This window comes from Dermacentor variabilis, chromosome 7 (assembly GCF_050947875.1).
Source record: "Dermacentor variabilis isolate Ectoservices chromosome 7, ASM5094787v1, whole genome shotgun sequence".
Classification (NCBI taxonomy): Eukaryota; Metazoa; Arthropoda; class Arachnida; order Ixodida; family Ixodidae; genus Dermacentor; species Dermacentor variabilis.
Window position 1 is genome coordinate 10829619 of NC_134574.1, and position 21694 is coordinate 10851312.

A 21694-nucleotide genomic window follows, 5' to 3' on the forward strand; every position below is an offset into this window, starting at 1 on the left:
TATTTATACAGGTAGTAATCCCAGATGATATCGTTATATGGTTTTACACACTAATAAATGTGATCACAAACTTATTATAAACATGTAAAGCATGGATGTTTCTGCACACTTGATAAGCTGTGGACGTGCAAGAACCGTATATACTTAAAAGATTCACAAAAAGGGATGCAACTGGCTGACTTCACAGCACAGTCTTGATTTACTTTGCCTGTTTTTCGCATTGTCGCACGATTTTTACATGACGGTGCAGGAGGCTGCGTTGTCACTGTGTAATTATAGGAAGCCAATAATTTACTAACTGTAGAGTTAACAACCGTTCAAAGCAAATGTTAATACAGGTGCAGTAAGCATACAAATTCCGCAACATATTCAAGGTTTATTGGTTTCTGTGCAGAAAAGAAAATTCTCCAGAGAAGAGATGCAACTTAACGTGCATGAAATATTCGAAAACAAATTGACGACGGTGTTTATTCAAGCCACGGAGTTAACGCTATCGGAGAAAATTTGTTACGATAGCCTGCACATTTGCTACGTCCAATTTAATAAGTGAGATAAGATAACCTTTTAAGATGCATCGGAAAGTCACGCTTGGAAACTGACAAGAAAATGCAACTGAACAGTACTGCGCTCAGCACAACGTTGAAACTTGACGTACTTTGGTGTCTTGTCATTTGCTCTAGCTGAGGTTGAAATTATTTAAGGTGCTCCGTACACGCGATTTTTGTATGCTACTCAACAAAGTAAAATTGTAATGACCCCGAAAGGCCATGTTCCATCGTGGGGATCGAACACCCAACTTGCAAAAGCGTGCACAACAAACGTAAAAATGCGCCCCATGTACTGCGTAGCACGTCAACGCAACAAAATGGGAGAATAGAATCTGCGGTACAAGTCTTTTATTCTGCCTTCGCGTACGTACCGAATTCGGCAACCCACGTCTCCGCACATTGCACTTGAGTGAGACGCCATTTTCCAAACCAAATGGGCGCAATAGCTCTCCGCGCAATTTCGACGGAACATCGCAGCGACGGCTGCGACGGTGCGACTCTGCGGCCAACCAGTTGGTCGCAGCCGAAAATCTGGGGTCGGCACTGTGACTGCAATTTTCGTCGCAAACAACGGAAATCACACTTCTGGTGCGACGAAAATCGCATCATGCGAAACAGGCTTAAGGCGCGCTTGGTTGAATGTATAGGAGGGGGTCCAAATTCCACGTGCTGGGGTCCATGGTGTCGCAACACACGAAGCTCCTGCTGACGCAGATGCGTGACATTTTTGCTTTCCGATGGCCCTATCAGATTGCTTAAATATGTTCCACGTTTTCGGCGGCCCCCTCCAGGTCTAAAGTGGAAAACACCATTAGTGGCTATGGCATTGCTCGAGGTCACGGCTTCAATCCCGACCATGGCGGCCGCATTTCGATGGGGGCGAAATGCAAGAACGACCGTGTAGTTAAATTTAGGTGCTCGTTAAATCATTTCCGGTGATCAAAATTACTTCGGCCGGCATGCCTGATAGTCGTATTGTGGTTCTGGCCCGTAAAGCACCCCTACTTAATGAAAGTTTAACAATTCTACCACACTGCGGTGCACCTTGTGAGGCAATGCAAGTGCTAACCTTCCCGCATCATCACCATCATCATCAGCCTGGTTACGCCCACTGCAGGGCAAAGGCCCTTCCCATACTTCTTCAACAACCCCGGTCATGTGCTAATTGTGGCCATGTCGTCCCTGCAAACTTCTTAATTTCATCTGCCCACCTAACTTTCTGCGGCCCCCTGCTACGCTTCCCTTCCCTTGGAATACAGTCCGTAACCCTTAATGACCACCGGTTATCTTTCCTCCTCTGTACATGCCCTACCCATGCCCCCCCCCCATTTCCTTTTCTTGATTTCAACTAAGATGTCATTAACTCGCGTTTGTTCCCTCACCCAATCTGCTCTGTTCTTATCCCTCAATGTTACACCTATCGTTCTTTCCATAGCTCGTTGCGTCGTCCTCAATTTAAGTACAACACTTTTCGTAAGCCTCCAGGTTTCTTCCCCGTACGTGAGTACTGATAAGACAAAGCTGTTATACACTTTTCTCTTGAGGGATAATGGCAACCTGCTGTTCACGATCTCAGAATGCCTGCCAAATGCACCGCAGGCCATTCTTATTCTTCTGATTATTTCAGTCTCATGATCCGGATCCGCAGTCACTACCTGTCCTAAGTACATGCATTCTCTTACCACTTCCCGTGCCTCACTACCTAACGTAAACTGCTGTTCTCTTCCGAGACTGTTAAATATTACTTTAGTTTTCTGCAGATTAACTTTTACCCACCCTCCTACTTTGCCTGTCCAGGTCAGTGAGCATGCATTGCAATTGCTCCACTAAGCAAGGCAAAAGTATTCTCCATTAACTTTTATCCCCAATTCTTCCCAATCCAGGTCTCTGAATATCTCCTGTAAACACGCTGTGAATAGCATTGGAGAGATCGTATCTCCCTGCCTGACGCCTTTCTTTATTGGGATTTTGTTGCTTTCTTTATGGAGGACTATGGCGGCTGTGGAGCCGCTATAGATATCTTTCAGTATTTTCACATACGGCTCGTCTACACCCTGATTCTGTAATGCCTCCAACAGCATAATGCCTTCCCGCAGCAATGCCCCACGATAACGCCTCAAGCCTACACGTCTCGCTGTGTGTTCTACGGGAAGAAACACAAGTGGTGCACGCAAGGAGAATATCACCACTCTCGTATTGCACCGAGCAGCTTAGTAGCTTTTATCAACGTCACCGCAATTGCCATCAATTCACGCAAACACACAGAAAGCTTCGCTTACACTGATTTTCGCAGTGCGCGTGATCAGCATTTTTTGTTTTTACGAGCTCGGTGGCACGACAGCCATGACAACAGCCGCTTACCTGCAACGCCTTCTCGTTCTGCAGGTTCTGCTCTGGTGTAGCCCTCCCTCATGCGACAACGGACGCGCTGGCGACATCCCGGAGCTCTCTTGGCTCCCGGCTTGTCCAGATGCAGAAAATAACCTTGATTTGCCACACTGAACGAAGCGTAACTCACCGACATCGCGAGAGACTAAAAGTCGCCGGCTCATGATCCCCTTCACGAGGCACCGCCTTGGCCCTCTCAAGTGCGCCCCCTGGTTCTACCGATACCAAGCCACCAGATACTGTCGCATTCATCACAGGACTATATAAGTGTGACACCGCGCTGCGCGGCACTCTATGGGCTCGGTGGCAGGACAGCCATGACAACAGCCGCTTACCTGCGACGCCTTTTCGTTCTGCAGGTTCTGCTCTGGTGTAGCCCTCCCCCATGCGACAACGGACGCGCTGGCGACATTCCGGAGCTCTCTTGGCTCCCGGCTTGTCCAGACGCAGAAAATAACCTTGATTTGCCACACCGAACGAAGCGTAACTCACCGACATCGCGAGAGACTACTAAGTCGCCGGCTCATGATCCCCTTCACGAGGCACCGCCTTGGCCCTCTCAAGTGCGCCCCCTGGTTCTACCGATACCAAGCCACCAGATAACGTCACATTCATCACAGGACTATATAAGTGTGACACCGCGCTGCGCGGCACTCTATCGGCTCGGTGGCAGGACAGCCATAACAACAACCGCTTACCTGCGACGCCTTTTCATTTTGCAAGTAAATTATCAGTATTCATTGTATGCACGACGTACTCGTTATATGGCCCTTGTTGTGCTGCCGAGCCCACAGTGTTGTATTCATATTGCTTTCGATTGTGCACATGTCCTTCATCAACTACTATTACTGTCAGGAGACGTCGACTTAAACCCAGGCCCTGGCACCGCTGCAAGCGAAACGCAAATGTCCAGTGACATAATGACAGCACTGACTGAAATTCAATCTGGCCAAACTTCACAGCTAAAGAAAAATGAAATCCATGCAACGTAAGCTGTCCCAGAGCAACAGCGCTATAAAGGAGACGGAAGACCGTCTTGCCAAAATTGAAGAAAACTGCACATACCTGGTAGTAATAAAAAAAACAAGCTGACGACATCCGGACGCTTGCCGATCAAAATGCGAAAGATATCGCACTGATTAAGACCAGGCTGGACGACTCGGAAGACGATGCACGACGCTCAAACCTGGTCTGCTTTGGATTAACAGATCGCGAACGCAAAACGTTGGCCGAGTCAGAATGGTTAATAATAGAACTATGCCGTAAAGAATTAAATATAACTGTTCAGTCAGTGGACATCAAACGTACCCACTGTTTGGGCAAATTCGAAGTAAACAACAACAGGCCAATCATTGTAAAACTTTTTGATTTCAAAGTAAAGGAACAAATTCTTTCACAAGGTAGGAAACTCAAGGGCACTGAATATAGAATTTCAGAAGATTACTCTCCTAACACTCTAACAGCTAAAAGGCGTTTAGTCGAATTCATCAAGACACAACAGAAGCCATTCAAGCTCCGACACGACAAGCTAACAATTGGAAACAAAGCTTAGACGTTTGATCGTAACGCCGGAAAGGTTGTCCCTCGTACTTTAAATGCCTAGGCCCCAGCAATGCTAACTCTAAAAAGAATTTCTTTTCGTTTGTTTTCACTAACATTACAAGCATTTTACCGAAGCTTGACGCTCTCGGTAATCTTGCCGACACAAGAGTCTTATCTAATCGTAATTACTGAAACATGGCTTAACTCTATAATAGAAGACAGAAATACTGCCATTTCTCCCTAATTTCAATATGTTGAGGCACGATCGAACTACCACCGTGGTGGCGGCGTATTCATTGGCACACATAAGGACCTTCAATGTACTGAAATTAAGACATCGTCTTCCTTAGAAATTCTGTTCGTCCTGTGTAGCGCCTGTTACCCGCCCATAATAATCGCAGTCTGCTATCGCCCCCCTGGTATCGCCCATGATCCTAACCTTGTTGCAGAATTCCACGAAACATTGCGTTCGGCAACTGAATTACACCACACCTCTCCGATGTTACTGTTCGGTGTTTTTAACTTTCCAGCAATAAATTGGACTAACCTAACATCATCAACTTCGCAACACAGTACCGAAAGAGATTTTGTTAACTCATGCCTAACCTTTGGATTAACGCAACTTGTCACTGAACCTACACGCCAAAGTTTTAATTCTAACATATCAACCTAATTTTTGCTTCTGATCCTGACAAAGTATATGCAATGACGCATCTGCCTGGTCTTAGTGATCATTCCATAATCCATGCATCGTACTCCTGTCAGCTTACGCAACCTACAAAGATTACCAAAGTGATCAGACTGTATGACAAAGGGAATTACTCAGCAATTAACTCGTAACTCGCAAATTTTGCTGCTTCATTCCACGCCAGTTTCTTTATGCGTTCTGTCGACACTAACTGGCTGCTTTTTAAAAACAAAATGCTCAATGTGTTCGCAAGATACGTACCCGTTATCATCCTAACCGAAAAGCAGTCATCTCCGTGGTTTGAAATCGCACTAAAGCGTCTTAACATTAAAAAGAAAGGATTTTCGCTTAGCTAAATGATTCAGCAACGCAAGTGCATGGAATAAATATTACATTGCAAAAGATAATTACAAGCTCTAGCCAATAAAGAAAAACGCACTTTCTTTTCACAAACGCTGCCGTCTATGTTAAGAAATAACCCCCAAAAATTCTGGAAGGTTATTAACCCTAATAACTCCCATGCATTAGCTCTGTTTGATGAACAGAACCATCGTATCCTCGATTGCGAAACTGCTGAACAACTTAACCGTACTTTTCTTCCTTCTTTACAATTGGACCTGCTAACATATTACCTCGCTTCCCTCTTTTTGATCATGCAGTCATGCCTGATATTACCTTTTGTCCTTACGTCATTGAGAAACTAATTGATTCATTAAAACTTACATCATCGTCTGGTGTAATAAATGCTAAAATACTGAAAAACACCACAACAAATGTGAGCGCGATTTTATGTGTTATTTTTCAGCAGTCATTGTCATCAGAAGTGGTGCCGGAAGGCTGGAGAGTAGGCAAGATCGTTCTAGTCCTCAGAAAGGTCCTCCATCGTGGTGCTCTAGTTATCGTCCCATTTTACTCAGCAGTGTTTGTTGTAAACTAATGGAACATGTTATTTACTCCCAAATCGTAAACTTTTTAGTATCCAATGACCTATTTCATCCTGCTCAACATGGCTTCCGTAAAGGTCTTTGTGCATATGATACCCAACTAGCTTTATTTCTTCATGATCTAATTTCTAACCTCGACTTGAACGTATCTGTAGATGTGATTTTCTTAGAATTTGATTTTCTAATATTCGATTGTTTGCAGACGATTGTGTAGTTTATCGACACATAACTAACACTTCAGACATGGATTTGCTTCAATATGACCTAAAATGCATTGAATTATGGTCTAACGAATGGTCGATGTCTTTAAATACTAAAAAAACCTCACTAGTTTCTTTCCATCGCAAAGGGCACCCCCAATCAGGAAAATACATTATATATGTCTCCGAAATCTCATCCGTTGACTCATACAAACATCTCGGCATAACCTTTTCAACTACAATAACTTGGTCACATCATGTCATAAACTTAGCCAATGCCGCGAATCGAACCGTCAGGTTCCGAAGGAGAAAACCAAGACTTGCTCTGCTCCATCAGTAAAATTATTAGCTTATGTTACATACGTCGGCCCTAAGTTAGAATATGGATGCTCTGTCTGGGATCCTCATCAACATAACCAATGTAATACACTGGAATCAGTTCAAAACCGTGCAGCCCGGTTTATTTACTCTGAATATTCTCATCATGCACGCGTGTATGAACTAAAAACTCGTGCCGGTCTTACTAATCTAGAATCACGACATCATATTTCTAGACAATGTCTTTTTAACAAATTATATCATTCCCCACTCCAGATTTCAGCTGTATTACCTCATCATCATCCCAGTCACATTAACCACAGAAAAGTTGTGTGTCCTCCCCCGGCGCAGACTACCTCCCATGTACCATCATTTTTTTTTTGTGTGTGTGAAAACCGCAAGGGACTGGAACGATCTGTCTGCCGACGTCACGCACCACTCCGACGCTCATCACTTCAAGGCTGCTCTCGAATCACTGTTTTGTTAAACTAAGCCCATCCCTCATGCAATACCCCATCCCTGGGGCCATTGAGGCATAATAAATAAACAAATAAATAAATAAATAAACAGGCTTGAAACGAGGCAAGAACCCCCCCAACGTACCTGAGATAAGCCAAAGCATGCATCGCATTGAAATGCCCATGCACTGCGCTTTGGGTACACGTTACATGTGCCCCAGGTGGTGAGAATTAGTTCGGAGGCCCCCATTGCCTCATAGCCTTTTGCGACGTTTTCGGACGTTAGACATGGATCCAATCCGTGGAGACGTGCGTTCGTGAATTCACTGATGTTCCACAGGTTCTGTGTAAGCTAGCGGGCGACTAGAACGAAGACTTGTGGCTGCATTTGTTCTTGACAGTGGTATAAGTATAATATGTGCACCATCGTGGGCCGATCAGGCAGTGTCATCCGCACTGTGATTTCCCGAAATTCTGCATTGACCCGGTATCCACTGGTAGATGATGTGCCCTTTGTCGATTGCATGATGGTGGCGTAATCGATCGTCTGCGAATAACTGCACATTAGGTCCGTGGTTGAAAAGGGACATCAGACACTGGAGAGCTGCTTTCGAGTCACATAAGATGGACCATGAATGTGATGATTTGTGACCAATAAACTCCAGAGCAGCACGGATAGCTGCGAGTTCTACCGCCATCGATGAGACGCCGTAATGTGAGACGACTTGAGCTTGATGGTGGCAGACTCTGTGGGAATTACCACTGCTCCAGCTGAACTTTTAGAGGGTTACCAGGGTTACCACAAGCGGAAGCAACACTTCTGTGCCGCCTGTGGCTCAGCGTGGCATTCACGAACTCCCATTCCTTCCGCATTGGAATGGCCGACAGCCCTACTTGCGACACCTGCGGCTGCGAGGAGACCATCGAGCACCTCCTTTGCGACTGTCTCCGTTACAATGTGCCAAGAAAAGTGCTCGTAACCGTGCTAGAAAAACTGTGCAATCGCCCCTTCACAGAGGAAAAAGTTCTAGGACACTGGTCAAGATGGGCTTCGGCACTCAAGGCCTTAAGGGCCTTGCTGAAGTTTTTAAGGACATGCGAATTGTGCGACCATCTTTGAATGTTCTAGTGCGTAGTAACGCGATACTGTTTGAACTTTCCTGCTTCCTTTTTTTTCTTCTTTCTCCTCTTATTCCCTTTACCCATTTCCCCAGCACAGGGTAGCCATCTGGTACTTTCAATGGCTAACCTGCCTGTTTTTTCTCCTCTTTTGTCTCTCTCTCTCGCTCTCTTGGGACGTTAGAACTGCCATTATTTTCACAGCTGTTTTAGTTAGAGAGATAAATGTATTTTCTCGTGTACTCCGACATTAGTTGAAGTTGTGTTTTTCGGGATACTGCGCGTATTCCATCATCGGCTTCATAAACGGCTTCTTTCCACAAATTCCTCAACCAACTGCTCGCTAACGCTGTCGTGTCAAAGAATGGTGGCTTAGTCATTGCCAGGCCACTCCAAATGCATTGTATTGCGGTGAAGTAAATGCATACATCAACGAGAGTCAGCTCACCTTGGGCGTCCTGGCGTACTTGCCGGTACGCGTGTCCCGAATGCTGGAGATGTCCAGGAACTCTGTCTCCTGCACGGGAACCACACAGTTAGTCGTACCACTTTTTCGAGGCGGTGGGGGCGAGATGACGTTAGCAGGCGCGTCATTACAGCACATCACTCGCGCACGGAAGTTTTAAAGGGGGGGAAATGAGAATGGCACATATGGGTCATCGTGAGAGACGAGCGCTGGCTGAATTCAGCAGTTCGGCAGCAGTGCACTACGGAGCCATACCTAAATATTGCCTCTGCTTTTGCAGCCCGCAGCCGGACTTGACCAACGTGCTACGCCCCTTCTGACGTCTGCAGTGCCGCGTGTGTCTACACCACAACAGTGATCGGAATCACGTGGCCGGAGCTACTCTTCTGCGACTGCGCAAGGGTCGGACGAGCGCCAAGGCCCAGCACAAAACCATCAACGGAGTGAGCACCTCTCTCAGTTCGGCAGCAGTGCCCCATGGAGCCATACCTAAATATTGCCTCTGCTTTTGCAGGTGAGCTGAATATCCTTATTTAGTCAATAAATCATAGAATCTGTGTACTGCTGCCCAACCTATCAGCTTTCTTGTACTCGTTTGATTCTTGCTACTGGTGTTGTTAGTGCATTGACGTTCACTTTTGTTGTCCAATGTCCAAAGAGGCTAAGGTCATTGAAGATTTGAGGCGGGAGCTCAGGGCAGACTTGAGTAGCTACAAGGTAAGTTTTAAGAGGTCACTGAGCTGAAAGCAGGAACACAACAGGCTCTAAAATGAAACCAGCATCTTCGTGCTGAGAATGTCAAGCTATCGTGAAGAATTGAGGAACTCGAACAATATCAACGTTCAAATAACATTGACATAAAGGGCATTCCTCTTCAAGGCGAACCACTAGTCGTGAGGAAAATTGGCGAGCTGATCGAGTGCCTACTGCTCGACATGATGAAACAAATATTATTGTTCGGTTTGTCCGCAGAACCAAGAGGAATGCCTTTCTTAGCAAAACTAAGAAAAGCAGAATGGATACAAAGGCACTGGGCTTTCAGTCGTTCTCAAAGGTGTTCGTAAATGAACACCTCCCACGATATGGCAAACAACTTCTTGGTGCCCCAGTAGAAAGGAAGAAGGAATTGAGATGGCGGTTCGTATAGATGGCTGGCGGCAAGGAGTTCGTAGGCAAGGACGAAAATTCGCCAGCTGTTCGAATCGCCAGTATGGAAGACATTGATAAGATGACAACGCTTTTCTTTTTTTACGTTCAAAGTTTTATGTTTTACAGTTTGTTTACAGTACGTAAAATGTCAAAAATTTCTGAGAGTGTGGTTCCAAGAGGATTTGGCCTGGAACATGCACATCGACAAACTTGCTATGCAACTAAGCAGAACTGTTGGTTGCTTATACAGACTGAGTACTCTGGTTCCTCCATGGTTGAAAAGTTCATTCTACTACGCACTCTTCTATTCTAGATTAACCTACTGCATATTAATTTGTGGCACTACGCAAAAAAAATTATACTAAATTGATAGTGGTGCAAAAAAAGTCTTACGTGCATTCGAGGGATATTATGGCCTTGTACAAAACTTTAGAACCCCACCATTTTTTATAAAACGTTCTATGTTAAAGGCAAACCAGGTGTATTATTACAAGTCGCTGCAATACATTAAGCAAAACAAATCGCAGTACATCTTGAATGTACCCACCAATCCGCACTACAGCCTTCGACAACATAACATGGGAACACCAAAAATAAAAAACGATTACGGAAAACAACTAGTCAGTTACCAGGCACCTTCACTATTAAATCGCCTACGTGATTTTGAAGATGAAATTATGGAATGTTCGAATAAATCATTCAAAACTTGTCTCATTCTGAACAATATTGAGTTCGTCTGATTAGAACCGCAGTATAAATTGTCAGTCTTTTGTTTCTTTTATTTTCAATTTGTAGTTGGTCTGAAACAAAACGTATCGTACTTCGAGTATCCTGTCGGCTTCTCATATTTCTTGCAGACATGTCCTGTTTTACGAAAGTAATATTCTGGCTCGCAACACTGCAGATGATTTCTGTATGTCTGTATGATACATGTTGCTGCGTACGGCCTGCATGCCGAATTGTCATGGGAGGAGAAGCCTCTGTCAGGCCACATGGACTTTAGCTTCTGCTTCCTTTCTGTTGTAAACAGGAGAAATAAACTCGTTCATTCATTCATTCATTCATTCATTCATTCATTCATTCATTCATTCATTCATTCATTCATTCATTCATTCATTCATTCAACCAATAGCGCAAGGATATGAGGATGATTGCGCACACAGCGCTCAACTAATAGGCACTCTTTATTGTCCCAGCAGCAGGAATATACTGTTGCCCGTACGCTCAGACAAACAACGATGTATTTATGTTGAAGCCACATTGGCCTTTCCGGGTCCAGATATATGTGCAAATATAGACGCTTTAAAGATGTATACACAAAAGAACCTATTGTGTGGACTCCTCACGACCTGTGTGACTGTTCCAAATAGTGAACCGTAGTTACGGTGCTCGTTATTGACTCTTCTTTCTTTTTTTTTTTTTGCCGGATTACATTATTTAGGATTTCGGGATACCCGGCCTGAAAGAGGCCTATATAATCATTTTTATAAACTGAAAATTAAGATAGAAATGGTAACTAACACTGTTGTTAGTTACCATATCCGCAACGGGTGACTGGCTCAGAACCGGGTGGTTGCCACTGTTATGATTGGGGGTTCAATCCCATCGCTCGTGATCCATTGTCAAGATTGGAGTCGGGCATGAATTAGAAGGCAGCTGGCCCATGCCGTCGTCCTACTTATCCACGCTGAGGACGTTGATGAAGACAACGACTGCTTCTCATCGAGAACGAGGAATATGGGTTTATTTACAGTATTTATATCAGTCTAACATGACTGTTTGAGAAAGTACATCAGTCTAACATGACTGCTTGAGAGAGAGTGTCCTGAGCAGCCGCACAACAGCAGTTTATAAACACTCAGTCCTTCCCTGATACCCAGGTGACGGAAACGACCGTCCAAGTACCGTAGGTGAGTTGACCAGGCACCGCAGGGGAGACGAGGCACCGTAGGGGATACGAGGCACTGTAGGGTAGACGACCCAGCACCGTAGGGGCATTTATTCCCCGAGCTGCAGCGCGCCCGCCGGCCGCCCATTGTCTGGTGTCTTGGTCAGCGCGTGGGAAGGGGTGTCAGTAGACGTTCCTGCGGCTCAGTAACAATAGTTGGTCCGCCGAGCCCGTTTAGTCATAATAGCGACTTCGTCAAACTCGGCTCCAGCGACGGAGAGTCGAGGACGCACGTATTGTTGTTCACACACAGTCGACTTAGTCACGCCGTGGCTAGAGGTGCGCGGCGACGCTCCAGGAAAGTTGCCGCCACAGTCGCAACAGGGCGGCAAAACTTGCACTGCAGCTGGCCGTTCTTAACAGTGCCTCCATGGCCCGGAAACTCTCGACTGTCCGTGCTGTCAACCGCTGGGCAGGAAGGGAACAGCTGGTGGCCAGGGGGTGATGCCTTGGCTCGCAGCGACCACTTGTGTAATGATGTCACCACCCCAAAACATCCAACAAGGGCAGGCAACAGCAAAATGAACCCCACAACACGGCTCTGTGCCGAGACGACGTACCTTGGCTCTCACTTTAGACCCGCTAGGCTTCAACAGAAAACATAAGTACAGAAACAAAAAAATGCTGCATTTCGCTATGCGAATTTCTGAAGCAATTTCATGCTGACAAATTCAGCAATCATGGAGGGAATCCTGCTAAATGAAGGGATCTTCTTGGCTTAACAACATTAACACTAGTAACCCTAAAATTTAGGCGGGACCCTCAAACGCACAATTCAAATTAGTCTGCTCAAACCATCCGCATTGCTATGCAACTTTCCCTTCTTATATCTAACGGAGAAGTTGTACTCTTGGAGAGTGAGGCTCCATCGGAGCAAGCGGCCATTTTTGTGTGACATCTGATTGAGCCACGTCAGAGGACAGTGGTCGGTCTCGAAGATGAACTTCGCTCCATACAAGTAACACGACAACTTCTGGGCGGCCCTAACTAAACAAGCGCATTCCTTCTCTGAAGCGCTGTAGGCTTCCTCCCTTACATTTAGTTTACGGCTGGCATAGAGGATAGGATGCTCCTCGTTATCGTCGCCGACCTGACTAAGTACCACGCCCATACCTCTGTCGCTTGCGTCGCATTGAACTATGAATTCCTTTGTGTAGTCTGGCGCACGAAGCACAGGACGAGAAACCAGTAGCGTTTTCAAACTTTGGAAAGCGTTCACTTTGTCCTTATCCCAGTGTACGTTACTCGGTGCTCCCTTTCGAAGGGCGTCTGTTAATGGACTTGCCAATTGCGAGTACTTCGGAATGTACCGTTGATAGTACCTCACAAGTCCCAAAAATGAACGAAGGTCCATTTTCGTGCGCGGCTGAGAAAATTCTCCAATCGTAGCTATTTTCAGCTCAGCCGGCCGTCTCATGCCCTGACCGACAACATGGCCTAGATAAGTAACCTGCGAACAACCAAACCTACACTTTTCCACTTTCATCGTTAAGCCGGCTTCCCTCAACCGTGAGAACACCTGTTTGAGGTGTGATACGTGTTGTTCCCAGCTGTCCGAAAAAATTGCTACATCATCAAGATAGGGCAAGGCGAACTCCTGCAAGTCTTTCAGGACAATATCCATTAACTTAGAGAAGCTAAACGGCACGTTCTTCAGCCCGAAGCTGAGTGCGAGAGGGCGAAAAGTGCCTACAGGTGAGATGAATGCGGCATAGCGGCTGGCACTTTCTGAAAGGGGAACTTGCCACCGCACGAGATCTATAGTTGAAATGTATTTAGCAGTGCTAACTCTTTCAATTCGTTCCTCAATGCTGGGTATCGGGTACAGCTGATCCCTAGTGATGGCATTTAACTTCCTGTAGTCAACACATGGACGAGGGTCCTTGTTAGGGGTTTCTACGAGTATTAGCGGTGACGTGTAGTCACTCTCAGCGGGCTCAATAACTCCCAACTCTAGCATGCGCTGTACGATGATGATGTTTGAGGTTTAATGGCGCAAGGACCAGGTGTGGCCAAAAAGCGCCATGCTAGTGGTATTGAATATGTCGTGGTCTGATGGGTTCTGTGAATTTAATGTGACGTGGCTGTAAAGGGGCCTAAAAGAGTTGGTGCAAATTGCATAAAAATTACACGTAATAAAATTATGGCAATGATTTATGACGTGTACTATGATCACGAAAATGCATTAAGAAATAGTGATGCATTATATAAAATATGCGAGATGCTAAAATTGTCTAAGAGCACTACTGCCTCACCAGAGCCCTTGAAACGCAAGGGCCGAGAGGCATGTGCTATACAGAGAATCTATCCTAGCGATGTCCTCTGGAAAGAGGACGCGCTACGAAATGAATGGGCTTATAACATGTAGTACAACATCTTTTAAGAAAGCAAGGACTGCTGTGGTCTTAAAAAGCGGTTCTTCTCCAAGAAACATAGCCGGATGCAGGGGAATACAATGGCGGTATGCAAATGGGAAATGTTTCCTCCTGTCTCTTTCGGCTTCCCGGCACTCCAGCAAGACATGGAGGACGGTCAGCCAATCGCCACATCTGCCGCACGTTGGAGGCTCGTTACCGGACAAGAGAAAGTTGTGAGTGCCAAATGTGTGTCCTATTCTCAGTCTAGTGAATAGGACATCTGTTTTTCGTATTTTCGTAGTTGGGTGCCAGGGACCTAGCTTCGGCTTAATTAGGTGGAGCTTATTACTTGTTTCTGTGTCCCACAAGCGTTGCCAGTGGCTTCGGAGTTTGTGTCTTAGAAAAGGCTTCATGTCTGTGGCAGGGACAGCAGCAGAACGAATACCTTGCGATGCTATTGATTTGGCAATCTCGTCGGCAAGCACATTTCCCTCGATTCCTCTATGGCCAGGAACCCAGCATATTACTACATGCCTATGTGATAAGTAGATGTTACATAAGAGTGAGTAGAGTTCATTGAAGACAGGATTAGTATGCTTTTCAGAAGAAATGAGTGCTTTTACAAGGCTTAACGAGTCTGTGAATATGATGGCTTTGTCCAGTTTCAGTTTCTTTATATGTTTTACTGCACGCAGTACTGCGTGGACTTCTGCAGTGAAGATACTTGTTATGGGGTTCAGCACGTCAGATTCAGTAAAAGAGGGCCCAACAGCAGCGTAGGATACGCCAGCATGTGATTTGGATGCGTCTGTGTAAAACTCGGAGCAGGAGTACTTCAGTTGAAGCTCCCGGAAATGCATGATAATTTCAAGCTCAGGAGCGTGCTTTGTGACCTTTAGAAACGATACGTCACATTCTATCACCTGCCACTGCCAGGGCGGTAATAGCTTAACAGCAGGCATTAGGCGATGTTCGAGAAATGGGACGTCCATTTCATCGCCAAGTTCTCTTACACGTATTGAGAAAGGTAATCTCAAAGAGGGTCTTTTACGAAAAAGTGTTTCACACGTCAATTCGTTAACGGTTGTGAAACACGGATGTTCCTTATTAGAGCGTACTTTCAGGAAGTAGTTAAAGCTGATGTATGTTCTTCGAAAATGGAGTGACCACTCATCGGACTCGACATACAGACTTTGAACAGGGCTTGTTCTAAATGCGCCAGTGGCCAGGCGGATTCCCAGATGGTGAACGGGGTCTAACATCTTTAGTGCGCTCGGGGCGGCAGACTGATATACTATGGCACCATAGTCGATTCGTGATCGAACTAGGCTCCTGTAAAGATTCAACAGGCATTTCCTGTCGCTACCCCATGTTGTGTGGGATAGGATTTTAAGTAGGTTCATTGTTTTTAGACATTTTGTTTTTAGACATTTTAGGTGTGGAATGAAGGTAAGCTTGGAGTCAAGTATAACACCTAGAAATTTATGCTCTTTGTTAAAAGGAATTTGTTGTCCGCCCAGCTCTAGAAAAGGATCTGGGACCAGGCCTCTCTTTCTTGTGAAGAGAACGCAGGAACTTTTCTGGGGGTTGATTTTAAATCCATTTTGGTCTGCCCACATGGACACCTTGTTTAGGGCCTGCTGTACCTGCCTCTCGCAGACTGTGAGGTTGCAGGATTTGAAACCTATTTGTATATCGTCTACATAGACGGAATAAAAAATAGCTGGTGGTAATGATGCACGAAGCGTGTTCATCTTTACGACAAAGAGCGTGCAGCTCAGTACGCCACCCTGGGGTACCCCAGTTTCCTGTATGAATGTACGCGACAGTGTAGGAGCTATTTTCACCCGAAATGTACGGTTCTCTAGGTAGCTCTCTATGATAGTTAACATATTGCCGCGGATGCCCAGCACCGCCAGGTTGTGTCGTATGCTTTTTCCATATCCAGAAATACAGATAGGAAAGATTGTTTGTGTACGAAGGCATCGCGAATGCTCGCTTCGATACGCACGAGATGGTCGGTTGTAGATCGCCCTTCCCTAAAACCGCATTGAAATGGGTCAAGCATTTTACTAGACTCTAGGAGATGTATCAGACGGCGATTGATCATTTTTTCGAAAAGCTTACAGAGGCAGCTTGTAAGCGCTATGGGACGGTAGCTAGTGAGCAATGAAGTGTCTTTACCATGCTTCAAAAGAGGGATCACAATAGCCTCCTTCCACTTCGATGGGAGATAACCAGCAGCCCAGATAGCATTGAGAAGTGTAAGTAGTGTGATTTGTGTGTCGGAGTGCAGGTGTTTAAGCATATCATACATGATTCTATCGGGGCCCGGTGCAGAGCTCCGACATAATGACAAGGAGGCTTTAAGTTCAGCAATGGTAAAAGGGCGATTATAAGGATCGTTTGGCGTGCATTTCCGATTCAGAGGCTTGAGTTCTTCTATTTCTTTATATTTAAGGAAGTTCTCTGAATAGTGAGTGGAGCTAGACACGCGCTCGAAGTGTTCATCCAGAGCATCAGCCTGGTCTTGCAGGGTATCGCCTTGTGTGTTTACCAAAGGCAGGGAGTATGTTTGTCGCCCTCTTATGCTATTTACCCTGTTCCAGACTTTGGCCTCATCTGTATACGTGTTGATACCCGATAAAAACTTCTGCCAACTGTCTCTTCTGGCCTGTCGGCGGGTTCGCCTGCCTTGTGATTTTACTTTTTTAAAATTGATGAGATTCTCCGCAGTGGGGGAGGCGCGTAGCAACCCCCACGCTTTGTTCTGTTTCTTTCGAGCGACCCTACAATCGTCGTTCCACCACGGGACACGCCGTTTACATGCCAAGCCATTTACTTGTGATATGCATTTATATGCGGCATCTATTATGAAGGCTGTGAAAAGCTCCACTGCAGCATCAATTTCTAATGAAGACATGTCAGCCCATGAGATACTAGTAAGAGATCGAAATTTCTCCCAATCAGCTGTCTCAATCTTCCACCTAGGAGCGTGTGGTGGATATTCGTTTTCTTTAGGTGATCTTAGCAGTATAGGGAAGTGGTCGCTGCCGTAAGGGTTGTTGGCAACTTCCCATTCAAGTTCAAGCAGTAGAGACGGGGAGACTATGCTAAGATCTATTGAAGAATATGTTCTGTTTGCAAGAGAGTAATATGTGTGTTCCTTCTTATTCAAGAGGCACGCACCAGAAGAGAGAAGGAACTGTTCAACAAGTCGTCCTCGCGCATCTATACGAGGGTCTCCCCACAGGTAGTTGTGTGCATTGAAATCGCCAAGGACAATATAAGGTTCTGGCAATTCGTCTATCAAGGACTGAAATTCATATTTAGTTAATTAGTAATGTGGGGGTATGTAGAGCGAACACACAGTGATAAGTTTGTTTAGTAGGACAACTCGAACCGCCACTGCTTCGAGGGCCGTTCGTAGCTGTAAATGTTGACACGCTATGCTTTTCTGAATTACGATGGCAACACCGCCCGATGATGCGGCAGCATCATCGCGATCTTTGCGAAAGGTAACGTGCTGTCGAAGAAAATGCGTATGTTTTAGTTTTAAGTGTGTTTCCTGTAAACACAGCACTTTTGGATTGTGTTTGTGGATGAGTTCTTGCACATCATCGAGGTTCCTAATAAGACCTCTGACGTTCCACTGAATTATTTGTGTATCCATTTTTTAAGTAAATTGGTGCTATGTTTACGGAAACGGGAGGGATGCCCTAGATTACAGAGCCCTTTCGAGGCCCTGTAATAGGGGTTTTGCTCTTTCTGAAGCGTTCGAGTGAGTCTCGACGCTCCTTAGGCGTTTGGTGCGCCTTGAGGACAGGTGTAGTGTCCATTGCCTCTTGTGAGGCACCGGACACATGCTCTTGCGAGCGGGAGGTTTTCTGTGAGGGTCCTGCCTCGGAAGGCAAGACCCCTGCGCCCACCAGCCCGGAGGTCGATGGGGCTCCCTGAGGGATTTGGCTGCGCCGGCTGTTGCCAGCGCTGGAAGGAGCCGGGGAGGTTGGCGCAGCCTCGGCTGCGCCCACCTTCGGGGTCGATGGCCCCGTCTGCTGTGTTGGCGTAGCAGCGTTAGCTGCAGCCGCCGAGGGGGCGGATGGCGTCACTGCCGCCTCACTGGGTGTGGGACGGTCAGCCGCCAGAGACCGTTGTGGCGCTGCCCCCTGACGCGCCACTTCGGCAAATGTGTTCTTAGGCAGGTATGCCACCCGCCTACGTGCCTCCTTGAACGATATATTTTCTTTCACTTTGATCGTGACAATTTCTTTTTCTTTTTTCCAAGAAGGGCACGACCGCGAGTACGCGGCGTGCTCTCCATCACAGTTTACACAATGCAAATGGTTATCGCAAGCTTCAGACGTGTGTTCATGGGCACTGCATTTCGCACATGTTTGGCGACCTCGGCAGCTCTGCGAGCTGTGGCCGAAACGTTGGCATTTGAAACATCTCAGGGGATTTGGCACATACGGTCTTACACGAAGTTTGATGTACCCGGCCTCGATTGACTCGGGCAGGACACTTGAATTGAATGTGAGTATTAGGTGTTTGGTCGCAATTTCTTTTCCGTCTCGCCTCATCTTGATTCTTTTGACATTTATGACATTCTGTTCGCTAAAGCCCTCCAAGAGCTCAGCCTCAGTAAGCTCCAATAAATCATCATCGGAGACTACGCCACGGGTGGTATTCATGGTACGATGAGGAGTTACTGTTACTTTGGCGTCACCAAATGAAACTAGATTGGGTAGATTTTCATATTGTTTTTGGTTGCGGAGCTCCAAGAGGAGATCGCCGCTTGCCATTCTGGATGCTTTATAACCTGTGCCAAAAACTTGGGTAAGAGACTTGGATACGAGGAATGGAGAGATTGTTCGCACGGGTTTGCCTGGTGTTTCGGAGTGCACTACATGGAAACGAGGAAAAGTTTCTTTTTGGCGGGCAAAAAATTCAAAGACTTCATCGGTGCGCCCCCTCTTGAGGGAGCGATCAGGTAATGGGGGGAATGAAGAAGCCATAAGAGATTGTAATTTCGGCAGTAACGCCAGCCACCCACCGTGGAGTCCTACAAGGGGACGCTGCAGGATCCGTAAAACACGGCCTGCAAACGCCAGCAGTACGTTACCACTATAACCAAATACGAAATAACCTAGGTTGGCTATTCACACAAGGTTAACCCTTGCTGCCTGGAAAAATTGGAAGTAAGCGGAAGCTAGGAGGGGACAGGAAAGATAAAAAGTGAGAGAAAGACGAAGGCTAAAGGGGAGAGAGACAGGAAAAGGCAACTACCGATTTCCCCCGGGTGGGTCAGTCCGGGGGTGCCGTCTATGTGAAGCAGAGGCCAAAGGGGTGTGTTGCCTCCGCCGGGGGGCCTTAAAGGTCCGAACACCCAGCATCAGCTCAACCCCCAGGATCCCCCTTTCCCCAGACACGGCTAAGCCGCGCACGGTTACACGCAGGAGGGTCCAACCCTCGTGTGCTCGGGTACGTGGTGTCGCAACACACCAAACGCCTGCTTACGCAGACGCCCCTGCGGGGAGCATGCGCTGTACCTCTGCCTCCATAATCTCTCGCTGTCTTGGAGACACCCTGTAAGGCTTTGATCTTACTGGTTCGGTTGATTGATGTCAGCTCAATTTCATGCGTTATTAGTTCGGTTCTACCCGGCCGATCGCTGAATCTGTCGAGATATTCCCCTAACACCTCTTTTAGCTCATCTAGCTGCTCGGGTCTTAGAGCGTGCGAGCTTACCGAGTGTTCTACTACTTCTTCTAGGCCGATTTCAGAGTTGGAGGTCGCCCTATACTCCTTAAACTTGGTACTAGTGTCATCCTGCTCTTTGATGGTACAGTTAACGACTCCGCTCCACTCTACATACGGCTTCATCAAATTGCAGTGATATATCCTCACCTCCTTCCTGCGACCGGGCATTTTCAGAGCATAGTTAGTATCTCAAAGTTTGTGCAACACTTTAACGGGCCCGTCCCAGTGAACTTCAAGCTTCTTCTTTCTTGAAGGTTTGAGGATCATTACCTGGTCTCCGGCATTAAACGTATGAAGACTCGCATTCTTGTCGTAATAGAATTTGGCGTTCTTTTGAGCTACTCCCATGTTCTTTTCGACTAGTTCTTGGGTTGCGCTTAGCCATTCCAGCAGATTTAGCACGTATTCTACCACTGTTGGACTCTCTCCTCTTTCCTCCCACATCTCTCTTAACATTCTCACTGGAGAACGGAGGGTCCTCCCATGCACTAGTTCTGCAGGCGAGAACCGTGTAGCCTCATGAGGAACCGTTCGCAAAGCAAACAAAGTGGCCGGAAGACAATTCTCGCAGTCCTCCTCGTTTCTGGAAGCGCCATCGGCGCGGCAACGCGACTGCTGCCAGAGAAAATACTATAAATAATTTGAGCACGCTAAGCTTTGTCGGGCACTCAGAGCAGTAAACCTTGCATAGGCTGTATTCATTATGCATTGCCAGCGGCGCTAGAGAATCTTTAACGAGAACCCGCCATTAATTGAAGACGGTACGCGCTAACGCAGCACGCAAAAGCCACATGCGAGACAGCGCGAGAACTTTGCTGGTCACGCCGACGTTCCTTCTCCAAGATGGCGGAGTATGCAATGAGCGCGGCTATGAGGGTTCAGACGAGTTGATATTCTATGATGTTTTCTTGGCACTGGTGCAACTCACAATGAGTGAACAAAAAATAGCAAGAAAGCAAGAAACGTGAGACGAGGCGGGTGTGGGAAGACCTCCGGAAACTTGTTTTTCTTTTTTAAAGTTTTGTTCTCCTACTTTCGGAGATGCAGTGTCGAGAAGGGCTCAGACGCATTTTGCATGACGCGATTTTCGTCATATGCATAATAGCTAAAAATTACTGATGTTGTAGAGATGATCGGTGCAATGGATGTATTGTCAAGGAAACCAGATATCATCACTGAACGACCCTCCTTGCATTCAATGGAAAACTCAAGAAGAAAGGAGCTTCTATCGGGTCAGGTTTAGCGCCAGTACTCTGTAACCTCTGTCTAGCAAACAAGCTTCGAGAAAAACTCAACGAGCAGGTGCTGGGGATATTTAGGGGATGACCGCTTCACCAAGTGGCCCTCTCAGTTGCAGTGAGCAGGATACTCTTCAAAGCGTATTCAGCTGATTCACGTTGTAGGCTTCAAAATACCAAGCGATAACTCTAAACAGCTCTTTGATGCGCTGCTAATCTTAATTATTAAATGTCACGTATAGTATTCGCCGAGCTCAACGAAAGCGTGGCTGTTTTTTTATCAAACCATTCCAATGTAATACGGACAGGAAATGTAGATTCATGTTTTTGTAACATGCTAACAGCTGCTCACACAATGTGATCGCTAGTGGAAGGCATGATGGGAGCCGGATATCTACAGGCACTGCTAAGAAAGCAATTGAATGAGATAAAACACACACTTCGATAACAACTAACGGAATGAGCAGGGGCGCTGCAGGAAGGTACAAGTAGTGCCTTGTTTGCATAAACTGCTTCATCACTTGAAGCGCCCCTAAACGAGCTCCGAAATTTTTAATCATCGTCATCATCA

The 21694-nt window shown here is 46.3% G+C and overlaps 1 protein-coding gene across 4 annotated transcripts in view; it reads right to left on the bottom strand.

The window, feature by feature from the left end:
* Positions 1-21694, bottom strand: part of Plc21C (Phospholipase C at 21C) — a 571303-nt gene that overhangs the window by 352575 nt on the left and 197034 nt on the right. For all 4 annotated transcript variants that reach the window (XM_075698222.1, XM_075698223.1, XM_075698225.1 and 1 more), the window contains exon 3: positions 8654-8722. In XM_075698222.1, coding sequence (XP_075554337.1) covers positions 8654-8722 — 69 coding nt within the window. The remainder of the gene's footprint in view (positions 1-8653; positions 8723-21694) is intronic.